This window comes from Amphiprion ocellaris, chromosome 6 (genome assembly GCF_022539595.1).
Source record: "Amphiprion ocellaris isolate individual 3 ecotype Okinawa chromosome 6, ASM2253959v1, whole genome shotgun sequence".
Lineage (NCBI taxonomy): Eukaryota > Metazoa > Chordata > Actinopteri > Pomacentridae > Amphiprion > Amphiprion ocellaris.
In genome coordinates this window covers 16,950,385-16,970,729 of record NC_072771.1, presented here as the reverse complement: position 1 = coordinate 16,970,729, position 20,345 = coordinate 16,950,385, and the positions used below count along the sequence as shown (strand labels likewise).

Below are 20,345 nucleotides of genomic sequence, written 5' to 3'. Positions count from 1 at the left end.
TGTTTTACCACCTGCTAACAGGCAGTCCAAGAGGATGTTTTATGGTTTATTTACTGCTTTTCTCATTAATCAAAGTAGTCAGCCGCATAAACAGCTTTTACAGCTGTTTGCTTGGTTAGTATCAGTGTTTTAATCCACCCAAAATCCAAAGTGGAGTGCCAGAAAAATACATGTTGATTGATGAGACTGAGCTTGATTGGGGGGGGGGGTAGCTTTTCTTGTACGCTTGTTTACCCGTCAACTCTCCATCCAGGCCTCCAGGTGTTGGCCACTGCCTCACACTATTGGCCTCTCGATGCCGTGGACGGAATCCATGAACTGTGGGACCAGATTGGAAACAGACCAGGTTATGTTAACGGGACTAACATAAGTATGTGCATACATAAAGTGGCTGCATGTACTCACTGGAATGTGCCACCTAAATGTTGTTGTTTTTTCTGGTCTTAGGCTGTTTTTCATCAAACCACCTTCCAGGCATAGTCATCGTGTTTTTTAAATGTGCTGCTGTGTTCAGACTTTGATTGTTTGTGTCATTTTTTTTTGACTGAAATTTGAGAACAAATTGTCTGATATTTAAGGTAATTTATTATTTAGAATGTTCGAATATTTTACATGCAGTATCTTGTAGTAAAAATGTAAAGAAATGATTATTATTCTTTGCACTTTGTAACAATGTTGTCTTGTAGTTAAAGATGAGATAAAGTTGTCGAGGGATCGGGTATAGACTTGAGCATGATGTGTGGAGTCACCCTGAGTTCTCTTTGAGTGCTGCCTTTGGGCATGCAGCTCAGCATCACTCTGTCTCATACCTGTGCATCACGTCCCTCCCATTGCCTTGCTTTCCACCGTTCTCCTGTGTCTCCTGTTATGTGCCTGTATCGGTGTGAATCACTGTGTTTTCTCTGTTGTCTCCGTCCAGCTCTCAGAATCCACAACCACACTGTGCTCCCCTCTTCCCATAACTCTTCCTATGTGTATACCAATGACTCTGCCTACACTAACATTTCTGCAACAGTAGGTGAGGATCCATCACTTTCTTCTCACTGAGATTCACTTGTGCATCACCCACTGCTCTCTGTTGTCATCTCTGTACCTCCACATGGTCGAGCTGAGCGTTTCACACTCCTCTCCACGTTCAGTCCTTTATCCCTGCATCACAAGATAAGGAATTTGTGCGCTTTTAATTATATAATATTGTATTTTAGCTTTGGTCAGACAAAAAGTGTACCAAGACACTTTATTTATTTACAGTTTATTGCGTTCTGAGATACAAAGAGACACTTACACTACCATTCAAAAGTTTGGGGTCAACCAGGCAATTTCATGTTTTCCATGAAAACTCACACTTTTATTCATGTGCTAACATAATTGTACAAGGGTTTTCTAATCATCAATTAGCCTTTCAACACCATTAGCTAACACAATGTAGCATTAGAACACAGGAGTGATGGTTGCTGGAAATGTTCCTCTGTACCTCTATGGAGATATTCCATTAAAAATCAGCCGTTTCCAGCTAAAATAGTCATTTATCACATTAGCAATGTCTAGAGTGGATTTCTGATTAATTTAATGTTATCTTCATTGAAATAAATGCTTTTCTTCCAAAATAAGGACATTTCTAAGTGACCCAAAACTTCTCAATGGTAGTGTATGTTCTTCAATTGCCAAAATATTTCCAATTAGTTGACTGAAGGGGTTAAATCGGCCTTTTAAACAAAAATTATGTCTATGATTTGTGCTTTGCACAGACATTGTTGAAGGAATGGTCAACAAGGGCATCTTTCTGAATGGAGATAATGGCGGCACCTTTCTTCACTTTGGAAGCTACCAGAACTCTTGTATCAGCGACCCTACTTTGTGTGGTCCTGAGGGTCAGTGTACTGTACATTGTGCACACCATCATTTGTACTGATTTTATTATGGACAGATGGCTACAAGAGATTTATCATCCTTCTCCAGGCATTACCTTTTCCTTTTTTTGGAAAAACCATGAGGCCGAGTCCCGTTTTGCTGTAGCCTCTGGAGGAAAAGTTATCTCCAACGGCTTCTCAGTCTACACTAACCCCCACGGAGGATATGTGGAGTTTTACACTCGAGGCAACAACCACAGATGGAAGGCAGACATCAGAGTTCCAGGTACAGTGAATGAATTTTTTCTTTGTATTAAACAAGGTTGTTTTGGTTACATTTCCCACAGGCACCAAAGAGGAATGTATTTTGGTCTTCATAGTTCCATAAATTGTTAGTTATGTAATTGCATTCATGGTTTGGTTAACTTAAACCAGATGTAGCCACAGACAGTTGATTTGGCAGTTCAGGAATAAATTGCATAAATTATTCGCACAGCACAAAACACACACTTTATAAGATGCTGTCATCTCCTGTCTTAAGTAAAATAATGTTGTGGGGTTGGTAAAGGTCAGTTTAGATGAAATATGAAATGCAATAAAGGTCAAAGTGTAACCAATGTTTTAAAAGCATTTCTGAAAATAAGATTTTCTTTTCAATGAGATGAAATGGTTTGGTAAACTGTTTTGACAAAATGGAATAAACCATGAGCGATTCAACATTACGTGAAGCTTTTACCAGTCAGTTCTTAGTTCTCATATGACTTCTGTCATCTTTGTTTTTCTGCAGTTGCTTAAGATTGTGTTCACCAGCGTCATAACTCAATTTTGATTTAAGCGTTTGGTTCTGGAGGATCAAACGTCATCTGGTTCTCATACAGTGTCACATGTCGAACCTTTAGGACACAATGTCAAAAACCTGTCAGTTCTCTCTCTCCCATCTCACAGGTGTGAGGAAAAGTTTAGACTGTGATAGACCTTGAGGTGCCCTGTGACCAATAATGTAATTGTAAGAGCAGGCTAAGAATGTTGCACTGTACATAGAGAAATCTCTCTGCATAAAGAAGTGAAGTTGAGACTTGAAAAGTGGGCAGTCTTTTACACATATGGTTTATATTGTAGCCACAACTGAAATGAGTTTTGGTTGTTATGCTCTTTTAGCAGATGTGTTTTCATACAGTGAATGTATTGTCTTTTGGGATTTCCTTATTGTTCATTTGTTTCTTTGCTCTTTGTGTTATACAATAGACTGGAAGGATAAAGGCCTGCAGTTTTTTGTGGGCACACAGATATGTGTACATCATTAAATAAAAATGTCAAATAAAACTTAAATTAATGCTAATGTTTATCCCAACAAAAAACATGTAGTGAACTGAGTTGAACATCAGTTCAGTTTAATTTAAAAAATTTGGGGGATTCCTTAGCTTTTTATCTCAGCCAGAGCAATAATCTGCTGTAATATTGCCCAGTACTTTGGTTTAGAACCAAATACTTGTAAAAGAAAGACATTCCTATCAGCCTCTTGTGTACTTTGTGCTTCGTGCGGATTCATAGTTGCAGACTAACAACAAATACATGTAGCTAATTGTGGCTCACTATGTCAATATGTCCCTCTCTGTTCATTAATCAAACCAAGAAAAACTAGTTTTTTTGAAATTATGATAAAAAAAAAAATTTGCTGTAGGGATGCCCACCCCAACACCTCCTGCTATCCCCACCCCCCTCATCTCCAACTAAATCACCCAACCGGTTGAAGCAGATCACTGCCTTCCCTGAGCCTGATTCTGTCAGAGTTTTTTTTTCCTCCTTCCCTGCTCCAGGGTTCTTTTTCATTCCTTCCTACCATCGCTCATAGGGAATTGAAAGGCAACTTTGGATTGTTGAGTTTTCTGTTTTCTGTTTATATTTCGTAAGGTCTGTACCTTACTATGCTAAGCGCTGTGAGATGACATATGTTGTGAATCTGCGTTATGTAAATACAATTGAATTGAATATTTACAAGTTTTTCCATGAACATAATCTGTTCATGTCTGAAACTGGCTTAATAACTCCACGTTGTTGCTCAGCTCACCTGTGACTCTGCTCAAACACTGTAAAGCTGCTCTACGCTACACTATGACAAGTTGTAATATTGGAGTAGTTCAGCTCTACGTCTTTTAACCACTTCTGAAGATGAATGATGGTACAGAAAATCTCATCCTGGGAGTTGACGGGGTTGTTTCCTTCCATTTACATATTACATATTTCTGTTACACTTTAAACAATTGAAGTCTGAATCCGGATTTCTGAGAGACTGTCATCAGGACACTTCAGCTTCAAGACGTAAATACTCAGCCGTGGCTTTGACTCCTTATTTGCTCAAGATGTAATATGATAATAATTATTATATTGTTTTGTCCATCCCATCAACATATATGACAAGTGAAAGATATTAGCAGGGCTATTACCACTATGACAATGTGAACACAAATTGAAAATGAAGGAGCTTTCTAAAAGTTTATGACGGGACTGTTGTACAGTGTTAGATTTCCGGTGTACCTAATATAATGTACATGTCGCATACGATTCTAAAAAGAAAGTCATAAACATTACTAACTGATGTTTTCATTCTGTGTTTCCTCTACCAGGGCCTTACTGGACACATGTTCTCTTCACATGGACTAAGAAGGATGGTCTGAAGGTCTACATCAATGGGACCTTCACAGCTGGTGACACAGCTGGCAGGGTCTCTGACAACTATGGAGATCCCTACCCTGACCTTGTCATTGGCACTGGCAACAACCGGGCATATGGTCACTACGTAACAGGGGCCTTCGATGAATTTGTCATCTGGGAAAAAGCCCTTTCACCTACACAGATCTCGTACTACTACAGTGCAGCCGTAGGTAGGACGTCGCACTCTATTGGAAAGTATTTCCTGTCATTCTAGGACATGGTGTATCTATTGAAAAGCTTTCTTCCTTTTGAGTCTGCTCTGAGGAAACAGGGGTTAAAAAGCAATTTCCGTCCTTATCCTAGTTACATTCCATGCACAGCGTTCATGCATACGAAGATATTAAACTATACAAATGTAGCCCACCTCCCTGTCAAATGGCTCTTCTTGCACAAAACATTTTCTTGACTTTCCACCATATAAGTGCCATGGACCACATAGTTCTGCCTTATAAGTATTTATAAGAGTGCAGAGGCTTGTTTAGTTGCAGGGGGCAGATCATTTTGATTTAATGTGACAGGTTAAAACAGGCCAGGACACAACCCCCAGACTCTTGTCTGTTTTTGTTCTGTTTACCTCCTTTGGTCAGTAGCGTGCCATAAATGGACAAAACGTCGACATTTATGAGAACTTCGAGTACTAACATTCCTTTGTGTGATAATACATATTAACACGTTTAATGGTCGTCTGACAAATATTCACAGTATCATGAAAAGTAACGGGTTAAATCACTTTTTGTTGTGTATAAATCACCCCGATGAGTGAGGGTACACGCTGCCTTGGTCCTTGTGTTCATGATAATAGTAGTGAAAACTGGTACTGTGTCCTGATGGAGCTTCAGCCGGTCACAATATTTGAAGCACAGAGTGCTTGCAGCCTTTATTTCTTCTACAAAGTTATTACCAAAAGCAATATATTCCACAGACCATTACCAGACATGATGACCCTGACTGTTATGGTTACAGAAAAATATTTTTACTTCTCTACGCCACACATATAAAATGTTACATTGAACCAAAGAAGAGCAGGAATGGTTCAGATACATACCTCTAATGTATGTCCATAAATGGCCATTTTCTCTTAGCTAGTTGGTGCTGTTTTTATTAAATGACAGCAAAGACATAAAATGTGTCTGAGCCACGTACAGAAGCTTGTGGCAGAGTATTTTGTGGTTGATCATCCCAGTTTTGTGGAGGTTGTAATCCATCTCCTTTCATGTCCAGGCGTTACAGTCAAACTGCACGTTTTATGGTGATAAAACCCAGCTACAGTGCAGCAGCCTTTTCTGGTCAGGTTCAACAAAGGGCCTAATAACGAAATAACAAAGTGAAAGGCTATCTAAACTGAACAATTTGGCCAAGGATGAGGAGTGAAATACAAGCACATAGGTCAACAGTGTTGTTCTTATCCTATTTTAATGGAGCCCTTTGTATTGTCTTTTCTAGGTCAGGCCATTCTTGCTGCCACAACTCCCAGAATCTCCAGACAGGCCACTTCAACTGCACCGACAGTCGTAAGTGTGTCACTTCTATCTTTGTAGGGTCACCAAGAGCAAATCTGACAACTAAATAGAACTGTAAACCACATCTGTGAACTATCCAGGCTGTCTTCACAAATATAGCATCCACACAGAGATGGTTTGAGAAGTTGCCGCAGATGTTCTGTGCCAAAAAAAAGCATCATCACAGAAGTGAGATGAAGGCCTTTTGCTTGAATCAACACTAACAGTTCATTTCTTACTGAGGCATTATTTCCTTTTGACAATAGATGGAAAACGGGAATATTGAGAACACATGTGGATAGGCTGTTTATTAAAGGGCTTTGGAGGTAGAAAACTAATAAAGACATAAAATTCAATGGAGACAGCTGTTCACTACGACACAAAATGGCTCCCTGTAGGGCACCAGGCTTAAAATGAGCAACATTGAATCACTTGTCCAAAGAGCATTCCCTCAATTCAGGCTATCAGTTACTAAACATCCTGTGTATGTTGGAACTCGGTGCTCCTTCGGAAACTTCCTCCTGATAGTGAACTTCATTTGCTGCCTGATGTTCTTTCTCCCCAGAGAGCCACCGAAGTGAGTCCTTCTGTCTTCAGCAGCCACGGAGAGGAGGTCCAAAGCTCGCAGGGCCCGGAGTCCATGCCAGTCATTGGCTTCCTGAAGGCGCTGCCCAATAGGACCATTCCTCACAACACTGCCAACAACCTCACACAGGTCTCAGTCAAACACACACGTCACACACAGACACAAAAGCTCAGCCGTGTACATGATGATGCAACAGTTCCTTGATGTTCGTTTTCTTCCACGCAGGCTTTTCTCAAAAGTGTGGAAGAAGTGCTGTCCTCTCCAGGATTGCCAGAGGTAAATGAGTTCACACTGTTGTTGTGCAACGTCCAAACATGACATAATACAACATATGCAATTTGGTGATTACTTTAATCCGAGACACTTAAGCGATCCATGAGTTTGAGATTTTAACACTGTATATTATTGTCCCAAGTGGTGCCAGCAGCAGTAACAGCAACTGGCAGCGTACCTGCACAGGATTACAGTCGAATATAACGTTGCAAATTGTATGTGACAGTACTGCTGACTATAAAATGATTATTATCATTATAAAGTGCTCCACAACACAGTGCCTGTTTGCTGCACTGTACTCTCCTCCTGGCCAAATCTCTGCGCTCTCATATACAAACACCAGTGTGTGGTTTCAGCACATTGGCTGCTCAGAACAAGCATGCTTGTTTTTGTAGGAGCAAACTGAAACAGATGTTCACATCACACTTGGACAGTAGACTCAGTGTTAAAACCAATCGAGAAATCCAGTGTTTCTTAGGTTGATAATCAAACACTACACGGCCAATTACTATATTGCTTTTGGCTTTTTGTATTTAATCTCATTTATTTCAATTACATTTCTGAAATTGTGTTTATTATTACCAGCATATTGCAGCATTGATCCTCACATTTTACATAATTGTAGCTAATGGTAAAGCAAAACTCTTTAATTTTTGGAAGATTGTTCTTACAAATGAAAAATTTAATTAGAATTAGATTTTTACTACATGATCAAAAGATTTCACTACAACAATATCACAACCATCAACAGAAAATTTGACACTAAAGTCAAATTGTAAGTCAGATTCATCTTTAATGTACTTTATTGTGTGTTTTGTCAGTTTTGTTGCACCAAAAATATGAGTGTACGGAGGCAGAGAGAGAGTCTTTAACCATCTCTGTGCTCTATGTTGTTGCTATGTTGGAGTATCAACTAGATAATTACATTCATTTAATTATTTACAGTGTTATCATGTCTGCATTATTAACATAAAATCATTCTTAAAATATGATGATTAATTTCCCTACCAGGGCGTCACCCCTGTTATTAATGAAACAAAATGTGAAATTGTGCAGTTCGATAGATCCAGTGATTTTGCTGTAACAAGTTTACATGTTCCTTAGATTCTGCACAGAATCACCTCACTTTCAAAGTTTGTATCATCAATTTCAGTTTCCACACAGATTTGGATTTTGACTTTAAATTATCAGCCATCTTTACAACACATGTTTATCTGAGTTTGTACATGATGTTAAAACATTCTAGTGTATAATATATTAAATAATATTTATATGAAACAATAGCGTGAGCAGTGGCAATTCTAAAAAAGTAGTTAGTATCAACCATTATTACATAAATGTCATTTCCCACAGCGGCCACTGTGCAGCAAAAGTTACATAGACAAGCTTTAAATGATCATTTGTCAGACAAATGTGTTTTGCTTTTGAGTTGCATAAATGATTGTGAGTGTAAATGGTAAAATATTGTAAAATGATGGCTGGACAACTCAGATCAGATGAAACTCTTCAGTGAAACAACAAACTGAACTGGAAATGTAGCACTGACACTGTTGACAGAGCACACAGCTTAGTATATTAATGTCGTGCATATGCTCCCAGCTTGTTGTGTACTTTTGTTATGCATAGTTTATTAATTTAAGTGAATTGTTGCTACAGCACTGTAATTTCTGATTCCCAGCCTATTATGAATAAAAACAGGAGTTATTAGTTTTGGTTCATCCAGAGTTTCTATAATTCTCCTGTGCTGAGATCAGCAGTGAACTTGGCCCAAAGCGTTTGTTCCCAGACTGTGAGAAGGTGTTGGACAGATAGTGGACCTTGCATGCAGTAAACTGTTTAAGCTCGCTCCTGTGTAACTCACATCGAGTCGTTTGTGACTCAAGCTTAATGTGTTTTTAGTCTTAAAACTTAAGTCAAGATCACCCTTTTTTACATGTACAAAAGATCTTCGTGACCCTTTAACTTAAACTGTTCCATATTTGCTACACACATCTGAGAACCAGTGAAGAAAATGTCCTAAAGATGACACAATGAAGTGGTCAACATGAATCAGTGCTCGTTCCTGAAAAACATCATGTGTGATCTTGTTGTGAACATTTTCCTGTTGGCTCACCGAGCAGCAGTCCACCCCTGTGGTCAGCGGTCTGATCGAGACAGTGGACAGAGTGATGGAACATATGGTGACTAACCTGGAGCCCAGCCCCAACTCCCTCATCTCTCTGGGTGGAACATCTTTTGTTGCAGGTCAGTGTGGTGTCAGCCCTCCATAATGTAACTCACTGCTTGTCGTTCCTGTGGACACGGAGCCTCCAGCTAACAGCATATGTTTTCTAATTCAGAGGACAAGTGTGGGTCAGATAAGCAGGGGTCAACCTCTCCACCTTTCCTCTGCCTGGTGTAGGTCTTTTATTGCATAATGTTTTGTTTGCCTCTGAGCTTGTTTGTGTCTTTTCTCCCCAGAGTCACTTGATATGTTTGATCCACCCCTGACAAAGCTTATTGCTCACTTCTCAGTTAGTTGTTCCTGAACAGTTCCCACTTTTTCTAACCTCTGACCCCCACAGATTACTCTCTGATGAAATTCCCAGAGAACTTCAACCTGCCCCATTACCGCTTCCCAACAGAGGGCAAGAACTACATCTCTGTGCCTGGAGAGGCGTTCACCATGCAGTGTAAGTGCAAATATTACAACCTACATGTGTTCAGTGACATGTTGAAAGTGGAACATTCCTATATTACAGGTTCTGTGTATAGAAAATAGCAGCCAGGTTGAGTGTGAATGCTGCTTAGTCGTGCACTGATTCTGCCAAGAGTAAATTGTCCAGCTGGGAGACTCTTGTTATTAGCAGGGTAATTTATTATGCTAAGATTTAGAACTACTAACATAGCATACAGTGTAGGACAGGAGTGCCATGAGAGCTTTTGTGTGGCTTTACGGTGCACCGTAGAAATCCAGCTATGACTTTAATGTTGGCAGTTACCCTTTTATTTGAAACAGAAAGAATGAGAGAGAGCGATTTTTCTCCACTTTCCTCCGTCATTAAAACGAATGGACCCACATAGTGGAGTGAGGGAGAGCAGTAATTACAGCGGGCATTAAAACTGTGTTTGTTTGACTTTGTGTTGAGGTCAGATTCCCTCGGCTCCACCTGGCTGCTGCGTGCACCATGTTGCCATACAAACACCATAATTGACCGTTTTAATAATTCATTAAAGGGCTATTATCAGAAATGGAATATATGTCATTGCTTGACCCATTAGAGCCAGGACCACATTAACTTGTAGCTCTGGCTCTATGAAACTCTACAAGAACAGGTTTTATATCATAATTAAGTACAGAGAATGCTACACATTGGCGTGTTAGGACACTTTTTCTTATTCTCTCTTTTCCTCACTGACCGCCTCATAATCTCCCATGAGACCTGCTAGGGGGAATTCTGTTGAAATATTCTTTTGGAAGGTCGAAAAAACCCTCTTGCAGCATATACGCCGCACATTTGTTTGACATCTGCGAGCTTTTGTTGTTCTAGTCAGCAGGTCCCGGGTGGAAGGCCTTTGAAAGGAGGAATAGGACCATTAAGGATTTCCTCCAATTTCATTGTTTATCTTGCAGTGTTGAGGTGGGACCTAGCTGAGTGATAGGTCAGACCAGGGGAGGGGGACCAGACCTCCTGCTCTCCCCCGGTGAAGTCATGTAGACGTTTCATAAGCTTTCCCAGCATCCACGTGGTTCGCAGCACTCTCCCTTTCACCCTTGTGCGAGTGTACGGCTGTCCTATTAGGCCGCCGGTGCCAGCGTGCGGTGGCAAGGTGGCGTTAATTAACTTCCCTTCTTTGTGAGCATTTTAGCAGCGCTGCTTTACATTCCCTGTCCTCTGTATAGTCCTTACACGGTCACTCTCTGTGTTGTCTTCGTTTCCTCAGCTCAAACCACCATCGTTGGCCTTTTCTACCACAACATGCACAACTACTACAAAGAGATCAGCCCTGTCAAGACCAGGTACGAAGACAACGTAGCCCCCAATGTACAAAGTTCCTTTATTACTCCTTTTTTTTGTTTGTTTTCAGTTGTGGCTATTTAAAAGTAAAGAAAAATGCAGCCTCCCTCTTTGTACTTTCTGTGGAGTCAGATCTACTGGCACTGAGGCGCCCCTGCTTCCTGATGCCCAGAACAGCTGAAGCCTGGGGCCAAAGCCTTATCTGTCATTTACCACCTATCTCTCATCTCACCACTCAAACTCCACTGACTGATACACCCTGCTATTAGCTCCACACATCCATCCAGCCCCCCTCCCCTCAGTTATTGTCTCATCACTGAAACAACTCCAACACAGCTTGTTCCAGTTGCAGTATTTACGTTTACCAAATGTGACATAACGGCGATTAAACAACCTGGTTTTTTCCCCTCACTTTTACGCTTCACAGAAATGAAAGTGCCAAATGTAAAATATGTGAGACTACATTTGGAGATGTTTGTCACTGACTGCCAGGGTGAGAAGGTCCCTTTGTATCATGATGGAGCGATGATGCCAGTGTGATCCCAATGTCACATATGTGATGATCCTGAAGAACTACTGATGCAATACTGCTGGTTGTCAGTGTGATTCATTATATAGACAGATGGCCAAAGTCCCATCTAAATGCTACTGCTCTGGTCCTGTGTGTAACACTTATGTGTTGGTGTGAGTGCCAGATAACAGCGATAATTGGTGCTATTATATGATAGTTTAACAGGCTATTAACTGAGGCTCTGGAGCATTTTTTCTGGTTTATCTGACTATCTATCTTGACCTAGTTTTACTGTCCCTTTCTTCTGCATGTGTAGCTCTGCTTTTATTTCCTACTGCCTATTTTACCATCTGTTTTCTCCATTTTTTTGTCTCTTAGGATTAATGAAGCAGCTGATTTCAGGGACCACAAGATCCAGGTAGCGAGCTGTCTAATCTCTCTAAAAGTGGAGCCTCTGCCGGCCTTGTCGGTGAATCTTTCCGGTGCTCCGCTCATCAAGATCGTCCTCACCCATGTCTTGGTAAGAATCCACCAGTACACTGTTTATCAGTCATTTTCTTTCTGTGTGACTCAGTAATGCTTGGAAAGTGGAGTGCATTCCCTGTTTGCTGGGTGTGGGACACCCACCTTATCAGTGGAAAGAGGGTTACGGTCTGCCTGCGGCTACAGTAGCCAAATCCCCCCCATATGAAATCTATCAGCTCTATTTTTGGTGTTCTCTTGTGTAAGAAGATGAGTGTCTGTCACTGACTGAGGCTTGTGCAGCTGAGTATTCAGCAGAACCAAGAGCAAAGCCTATTTTGGTTTTCATTAGCCTGCGAAGGTTTTCCCTCGTGGAGCATGTGGCTTCCAGAAAGCAAGCTGATTATGGACATTTGAACTGCGAGCTTTGGGCATTTTGAAAGGAACAATAACTTTCTTTTATGAACAACATATTTTTCCTTTGCTGCTTTATGACAGGGACCCTGCCAGTTTTCCATGGGAAAAGCCATTGAAACTCATCATGAAAATTAACTTTAAAATGTGTATTACATTAGCTTGCAATGTCCTGTAAAGTCAAAAATGCAGCAGTGAACTTAACAACCATGTCTATTTTTTTAATGTTTTTCACATTGATTTGAAGACATTCTTTTCATCTAAATGAATTGTGTTAATAGCCCATTATTTGACCATTATTTGACCAAACCCTCCACAATGTAGTTCTGGTCAATTTACAAGTCCTGCAAGAACTATTCATTCTCTATTGAAGTGAATTAACATTACATCTTTTCATTCCTCACTCATAAAAGCACAAAAATAAACTCCTGCAGCTTTATGAAACCATGGTAATATTGCTTTGTTTGCCTTCATTTCCCTGGTGAAATAAATGTTTATGCTGTAATTATCTGGCCTGGTTCCTGTGACAGTGATTACTCTGTTTGTTTTAGCAGACACCATGGGAGAGGGCTTTATAATCTCCTTTGTTATGGGAGTGCTGGAGATGCTCACCAGTTCTGCTGTCTGTTGAGTCAAGGTGTTTCTATTTAGGTTGGACTGCTTTTACCTCTGATGTAAGGATAAATCAGGTTTCTTACATTCCTTCCTTTCTATTCCATTACAAATAAGCTGCTATACTTATTACTAACGCACGCTGATTGGAACGCACCATGCCAGCACATTTCAGCTTAACATAGCTCAGACGATGATTTATATCGAGGAGCTGCATCGTAATTTGGCACACAGCACTTTCTGGCTGCGATCGCGTCCAGAAATGGGTTGTTTTGCTGGTTTGTTGCACAGACCTGTAGGTGGATTTAGTCAAAAAGTGACTATTTTTGGATTTTTAATGTCTTTGGCAGGCGGTGGATTCTTATCACCTCCCTGGCTTGGAGGCAGGGAGGCCAGTTTCACACAGTATGTGGCAGACATTACCCATCGTTGTTTACGTTGGTCTTTACTGTCTGCGCAAGTTAGCTAAACCTTGGATGTCCTCTCATGGCACAAGTTCATGGGGCCAATGTGAGTGATTTGCAGCTGACCTCTCTGTTTAGAGTAGACAAGCGCCCGGTGACTTCATTAAAACCTAGCGGGGGAGCTGAATGTGTCTGAAGCAGAGAAGTGTCAGCTCCCTCATCTGTCTTCTCATGCTGTCATGGCTACAAGTCATGTGTTCCATCTCTAGTACTGGACAAACAGTCAACTACTATCAGCTCAGATCTAAATCTCATCCATTCTCTCTATCCAACACCTGTCCTGATAAAAACATTCCCTACCATGGATTGAAGCCGCTATCGAGCTGTAGAAAGCCTTGAGTCATGGCAGGTACCACTCGCTCAAGCCGAGGTCACAGCCGCTGATTGATGCCCTCTGAGGTCAGTGAAGCAGCCCGGTGAGGTCATACCATTCCCAGCTGACTCAGTCAGAGCCGAGGTGCTGCCATCACACTTTATGTGGCATGGAGCAGGTTTGTTACCCTGACAAGGCGTTATCAAGGCCGCTGGAGGCCCACATGCTTTCTCACGCCATTCGACTGTGGTGTTGATTGGGCTCTGGCTCCATCCGTGATTTATCACTGCTGTCTGACTCTGGTTCAGTTTGAGAGGGCTGAAGAGAAGAAAAAGGAGGCCAGGAGGCATGGGGGTCTGTAGTTAAACATTAATACATGCATAAAAAGGTCAACACCTCCTCCTCGTCCTCTTCTTCCATCAAAGCATCACACCGATGGTATGAAGTGAATGAATGGAAAGATTGATTTCATGAGCACAGTCGATTTACACGGTCAAAACTGGGAGGATTTAAAAAACAGACTTTGACAGGGGTGCTGGACTTTACAGGCTTATAAAGCAGCATGTTAGTTTGGCGGCATCATAAAGAAGGTCCAAGGTGACAGCTGGAACAGGGTGGCAGGACTGTGCTGGTGGTCTCTGTCTGTCTCTCAGTTCACTCTTATTTCATCTCATTTGGGGTGTAATGTAGAACAGGCAATTATTCACTTTAAATAAATACTTTAACATTTTGTTATTTGAGTTCTGGCAGAGATCAGCACCACTGTCTCACGTCTGTATGTTAAATATTAGACTACAGCCAGCAGTTGGTTAGCTTAGCTTAGCTTACAGACTAGAAACAGAGGGAAACAGCTAGCCTGGCTCGGTCCAAAGCACAACAAAAGAAAATCCAGCCACTAGCGCCTTTAAAGGTCACATATTAATCTACTTATTCACAGCTTGTGTAGGCGTAATGTGCCAGACATTTGAGCTACACATAGTTTCCATTATGTGAAAGCTACCTTTTAAGCGCAATTTTAACATTTCTTCAAGATATTGCTATGATTTTTAATATATGTTTTATTGAAAAATAGTTAAATTAAATTATGAACAAGTTATTTTATCTGCAATCTATTTAAAATTCTGTCACTAACAACATACTGTATACACAGTTTTTCTACTGTATATACAGTATATATACTGTACGGTTTTGTATACTGTATATACAAAAATACTGTATATACAGTATTTTATGTATTGTCACCAAGTAAGGAAAATTCACACAATCAGGTAATTTGCTCTAGAAATTACAACATTTTGCTGACAAATGTGCTGAAAAATTACCGTATTATTTTTAAAAGAAATACAAAATTTTCTTGTATGTGGGCTCTGAAATCACAGTAGATAACTTTAATTTAAATACAGTAAAAACACTGTAAAAAGTACAGTAACTGCCTGGCAACTCTGCTGTCAGTACTATACTGTAAATAAGTGTTGTTGTTTTTTTCTGACACTGCAATTGATTTCTAGCTGTGGTCTTAAGGCTTTAAGCATGACATTTTGTGCTCCAAACTTTAAAAATTCATTCAATACAATATTTATTCCACTCAGGTGACTTCACCATCACTTTTAGTTAGTTCAAATATTCATCAAGTGACTGTAAAAAAAGTTGTTAGTGACTAAGTTTTCCCTATAGTTTGATACGTCGGTTTTCTCCCATAGTAAAGATCATGACAGAGTTTGGTAGGAAGTGACTAAAGAGGTCAGCAGCAGACAAGGAAAATGCACGGCGTGTTTTTACGAAGACGTCTAGACTTGTTGGAGCTTCCTATACGTGTGGAGAATAATGGACTGATTGTTCGGCGACTCTAAAAAGTAAACACACAAAGGTTATTTAACACATTCTGATACCCACACTCTCAATCATTTAATCATGTAAGCCGACGCTGGTATCAGTCCTTTCTGACACAATAGTATCCGTGCTTTATTGCCAGTCTTTTTATAACTCCCAGCACACGCCCAGCTTAAACCCTGTGGGTAAAGACTCTCTTCTCTCTCTCTCTCTCTCTCCCAGCCACCTACACCCATCCATACGCCAACACACACACATACAAACACAAGCTGTGTGAGCCAACACACTGATCAATCACAGATGGAGGTCTGGCTATTGCTATGCCTCACTTGCCAAAAGACTCTTTTTACAGCTCCTCCCATTTAGCGCCCTCTTTCCTATCAACACTCCAATCTCGCGACCACAGCCTCTCACTACATGATGAACAAAGCAGAGAAAGTCCCATCTGCGCCCACAGAAAAACGACAGAGGTTTCTGTGAGAGTAAAAAAAAAAAAGATTTAACACCTGTGAAAAAATGTTCTTCAAGAATTTACCGGCCTTTGTACACCTGTGACACAATCCTGCATGAAGAAAAGCAAGTTTGTGAATGTGTGATGGAGTTTTGTAAGATAAAGAGTATCTTCAAGGTTTGAAAAGTCTAGGTCGGATTTAATTTATCACAAAAAAGGCCTCAGAAATCTTAAAAATGCTGCCATATCTATGCCTGTCTATGCAGACAGTAGCGTTGTCCCTGATATCAAACACAGAAAACACAAAGGGCAATTAATTTTTACAGGATATAGCAGCTGCTTACAGATTTGGCTGAAGTGCCATGTCAGTGAATATTCCTGAGCTATGCCGAGCACAGAAATAGCACAGGACTTCTGGAGAATTTAGAACGTTTCACTGTGTCTGGGCACTTTTAATGGAAAGTATGTTGGATCAAAACACTTTCAAAGTGGGGCAGTAATTTATTATTAATAATAGTATTAAGTTGTAGATGACAGAGAATCTCCTTGTACATTCTCTCCCATAAAAAAGGATTTGTGTTGGGAATCATTTGTTTTCCTTGAGCATGTGCGATTAGAGGTGCTTGCAGTGTGAATAGTCAACGTGGTCATGAAGTATCGACTGCATAGATGGCCACAGAGGGAAATGTGTAGATTTCACTGGATGATGAAATTTACAATTCACGTGTCCTTGCAGTTCCCCACAGACACACGGACATAAAACAGCGTATATAGAATCACCAGTCAAATAAGATTGAAATGAAATATTTTCACATGGTTAGGTCAGTTTTTTTCTGCTGCTTATCCAGACCACATTGATTTAATTATTTATATAATAGAATATAATTTCATTAATTGTTTTAAATGCTAAAAAATGTGATATAATTTCTATGGGTGTAACAAATACACTGTACAGTTTTCTGTTCATAAACTAAGCAAATTTATCCACAGAAATTAACCCACATCGTATGTGGTTGATTGTCAAATAAGATAAATAGAAAATATAAACTGGTCAATTTAAAATATTCAGAGTTTGACCTGTTGGTGAACAAAATTAATGATTTGAAGACATCTCGCCAGGCTTTATAAAACAGTGATTGAGAAAAAATGGTTATTCTTTACTATTTATGAATAAACATTTCATCATTTAATAGCAAAATTAATCAGTAGACTAACTAAAAACGAAAATTAACTTTACAGCCTTAATATTAATTAGAAATTATCCATAACATACTTTCATACTTTGATCAGAATCATTGTGAAACAGATATTAAATTGCATTTTAAATCTCTGAATTTACTGAATTTAATACAAAATCTGTGTTTATTTTTATCAGATGTTCAAAAAAACTGTTTTTCTTTGTATAACCTCATCAAGGGTAGTACAAAAATACACAAGAAAAGGTTTTAGCAACAAACATCTTCAGTGATACATATTATTTACCCTCATTTCACCCCATGTATTTCCCACCTTTAAGCCCAACTGCAGTTGCTCTAAGTGCTTTCCGCTGCGTACAAATACAAACATGTTATTTCTCAGCAACAAACCAGAAATCAGAGGAATATTACACTGTAGCCATATACGACATCATCTCATGAGAATTTAACACATGAATTCAATCATGGAGTACGTCTCCCTTTGTCTCACGAGTTTAGTTCTAAAAGGAAAAAAAAAGTCCTCAGCACAGTATTTCTCTAAATGTCCACCCTTCAACTTATCAGAAACAACTCGCAACTTCTGGGGTCATGTAATTGTCCCCAGTTTTCCTCACACCATTCACGAATATCAACACGTCTCGTTGTTTTCGGTGTCTGCCTCGGAGACTGAGCTGAGGCCACAGCTGCATGTCTTTTTACATTTCCCCTGACAGCATGATCTCACTCAAGGCCAGTTGTGTTTTGCTGCATGGATTCAGACTGTTACTCTGCATGCTGAGAGGATCAACGCCAGTCGGGCCTCTGATTAAAAGCCCCTTTACAACAACGATAAGATCTGTGTTTCATCACAGTCACAGGTTGTGTGATGTTTCTGTTGACCTTAAAGCGGTTCAATGGGAGATTTCTTTTCTCAAACTCCAGGCCAAGTTTCGAACTGTGGTTAGTTTGGAGGCTTATTTCTTTCTTTTTTTATATATATTTTAGAGTGCTGGACTGAGTGTTACTCTATACCTCTGTGGGCCTTTCCCAGACATACTGCAATAAAGTGTTTCCTTCCCTTACTAAATTTAACAAACGGGAGTGTAGCTTTTGCAGCTTATGCACACACAGCCTGTCTGTTGATATGCAGAACAGTTTAGCCATTGTCAAACCTTGGTGACATCTTAGCCTGCATTTCTCTTGACTCACATTTGAATGATTATTTTCACCTACTGTACCCTTCCATGAAACCAGAAGGTGATAGTAGCTTTCAGTAAGGTCTTGTAGTTGTATAAAGTGTGATTGACGAGTCTCAGTGTTTTTATGGAGTCTGCTGGCAGCTGTGAAACTGATATCTATACCAAATGCAGAAAGCGCAGTCCAAATTACAGCTTGGCGCTGTGTGCTCTGAAATATTTGGAACATTTGAGGGAAAAGGAGAAGATTGCTTCTTTTCTTTTGTCCACTCACACTGTTGTGTAATTTTTCACTGCTTTTTAAATTTAGGACAACCAAAGCCTTTTTTAGACTCCTTTACTGCTGAAATATGCCTGACTGCTCGTGTGGGTGGATGTTGTTGTACCAGTGCTGGATGCAACAAGTGGTTGTGTGCAGGACTAGTATAAAATTCTGAAGAAAAATCTCAAGTAGTAACTCTAAAAGAGAATATAGGCCACACATTCACTAGATTGTCTTTTGTTTTTCGAAAAGGGCCTGGGATGAAGTTACACATGCAATATGTCATATTCTTTCAGTTAGAGCTCAGATTTGCATAACTTCAGGGACAGATTTTTCAAATCTTAACAGTCTGAATTTGTTTCAGCATTGTTACAGTGGTTGGTTCATATAAAGCAAAGCAAAGTTAATTAGTTTGAAAGTTTTACCTCAATAAACAATGCTTTATTTCAGTGTGTGTTTGTCTGAGCGTGTCTGTTTTGAATTGGCTGTTGAAACCAGGATGATGGGTGGAGTGTCGCTTTCTCTGTCCTTTCTTTATGTGCTCCTCGCTTGAGAACCAGCTGTCAAAAGCTAAGATTTAAATTGGCCTGGAGTTGTCCAACATCCTGGGATTTCCAGCGGCATACGCTGTCAAAGTTTGCTGAAGCTAGTTCGACCACAGCGAGGCTTCCTCTTCCAGCTCTGCTACTTATGGAATGTCTGACAGACACCACAGAGGACAGAGAGGCTTGCTTTTATACAAATTGCTGGACTGAGTGTGTCATCTAAGACTTATATGCTTTTGTGATGCATGAGAGTGTTTATTTTCAGCCCTCATCATTTTGACCCAGAAGGCTCAACGGAGTCAGTAAAAAGCGAAAGGACAAGGTCTGCTTTGAGTTAGGGGGATATATGCAAGTGATAGCAGCTGGAGGTTCTCTTGTTGATGTGGAAGGTGGAGTGAATGCCTGGTAGAAGTCTTTATGCAGACCATGCAATGATGGAACTACATTGCAACAATATCTATTTTCTCCTCCAATATACATTTGCATTTTGAAATAAATAGGACTTGATCAGAGCTGTCCCAGCTGGTCGTTACCATCCCAGATCATTCCCATACATGTAGGCCAGTAGACACCTCCTCCACCTTCCAGTTGGCTCAGCAGACTGTTATTGCCCCATTTAATGGAGCTCTGTTATCACCTCATTTATGGTCTTGAACTATAATTATTTTTCACGTAAATCTCCTTTTGAATTTCGCTTTCTTTTTCTATTTTTTACTCCATGCTTACTTGAGTGTTTTAGTCTGTGATTGGTTACGTTTAGGAACCAAAACTACTTGGTTAGGTTTCAAGAAGGATCATAGTTTATCACGTTACAAAGCTCCGCATCCAGGATGACAACTTCACGAGAGATTTTACATGCAGTTATTTACATGATTGTAAGGGTTTTACTACATTATCAGTGTTACTTTCTGTTTATCAATAATCAGATTGGATGATAACACAGTTACTGAGTTTACTAGAAGTTGTTTGTTGTTGGTTTGTCTGTCTGTCTGTTTGCAACATTACTCAAAAACGGACCAACGGATTTGGATAAAATTTTCAGTGAAGATCAAAAATGACACAAGGACCAACTGATTAGATTTTGGCAGTGATGCGGATTGTAGTCTGGATCCATGAATTTGTTAAAGATTTCTGTATCATTATGAGATAGCGGCATGGCGTCACTGTAACTATGACAAGTGAACACTACGTC

The 20,345-nt window shown here is 40.0% G+C and overlaps 1 protein-coding gene across 2 annotated transcripts in view; it reads left to right on the top strand.

Moving 5' to 3' along the window:
- The window catches only part of adgrd1 (adhesion G protein-coupled receptor D1), a 34,088-nt gene that overhangs the window by 713 nt on the left and 13,030 nt on the right, over window positions 1–20,345 (top strand). The window contains exons 3-14 of one of the 2 annotated variants that reach the window (XM_055011555.1): window positions 254–370; window positions 920–1,018; window positions 1,749–1,871; window positions 1,960–2,136; window positions 4,475–4,732; window positions 6,006–6,073; window positions 6,627–6,776; window positions 6,873–6,923; window positions 9,041–9,164; window positions 9,485–9,592; window positions 10,845–10,920; window positions 11,808–11,949. In XM_055011555.1, coding sequence (XP_054867530.1) covers window positions 254–370; window positions 920–1,018; window positions 1,749–1,871; window positions 1,960–2,136; window positions 4,475–4,732; window positions 6,006–6,073; window positions 6,627–6,776; window positions 6,873–6,923; window positions 9,041–9,164; window positions 9,485–9,592; window positions 10,845–10,920; window positions 11,808–11,949 — 1,493 coding nt within the window. The remainder of the gene's footprint in view (window positions 1–253; window positions 371–919; window positions 1,019–1,748; window positions 1,872–1,959; window positions 2,137–4,474; window positions 4,733–6,005; window positions 6,074–6,626; window positions 6,777–6,872; window positions 6,924–9,040; window positions 9,165–9,484; window positions 9,593–10,844; window positions 10,921–11,807; window positions 11,950–20,345) is intronic. The other variant, XM_055011556.1, reaches the window with a different exon arrangement.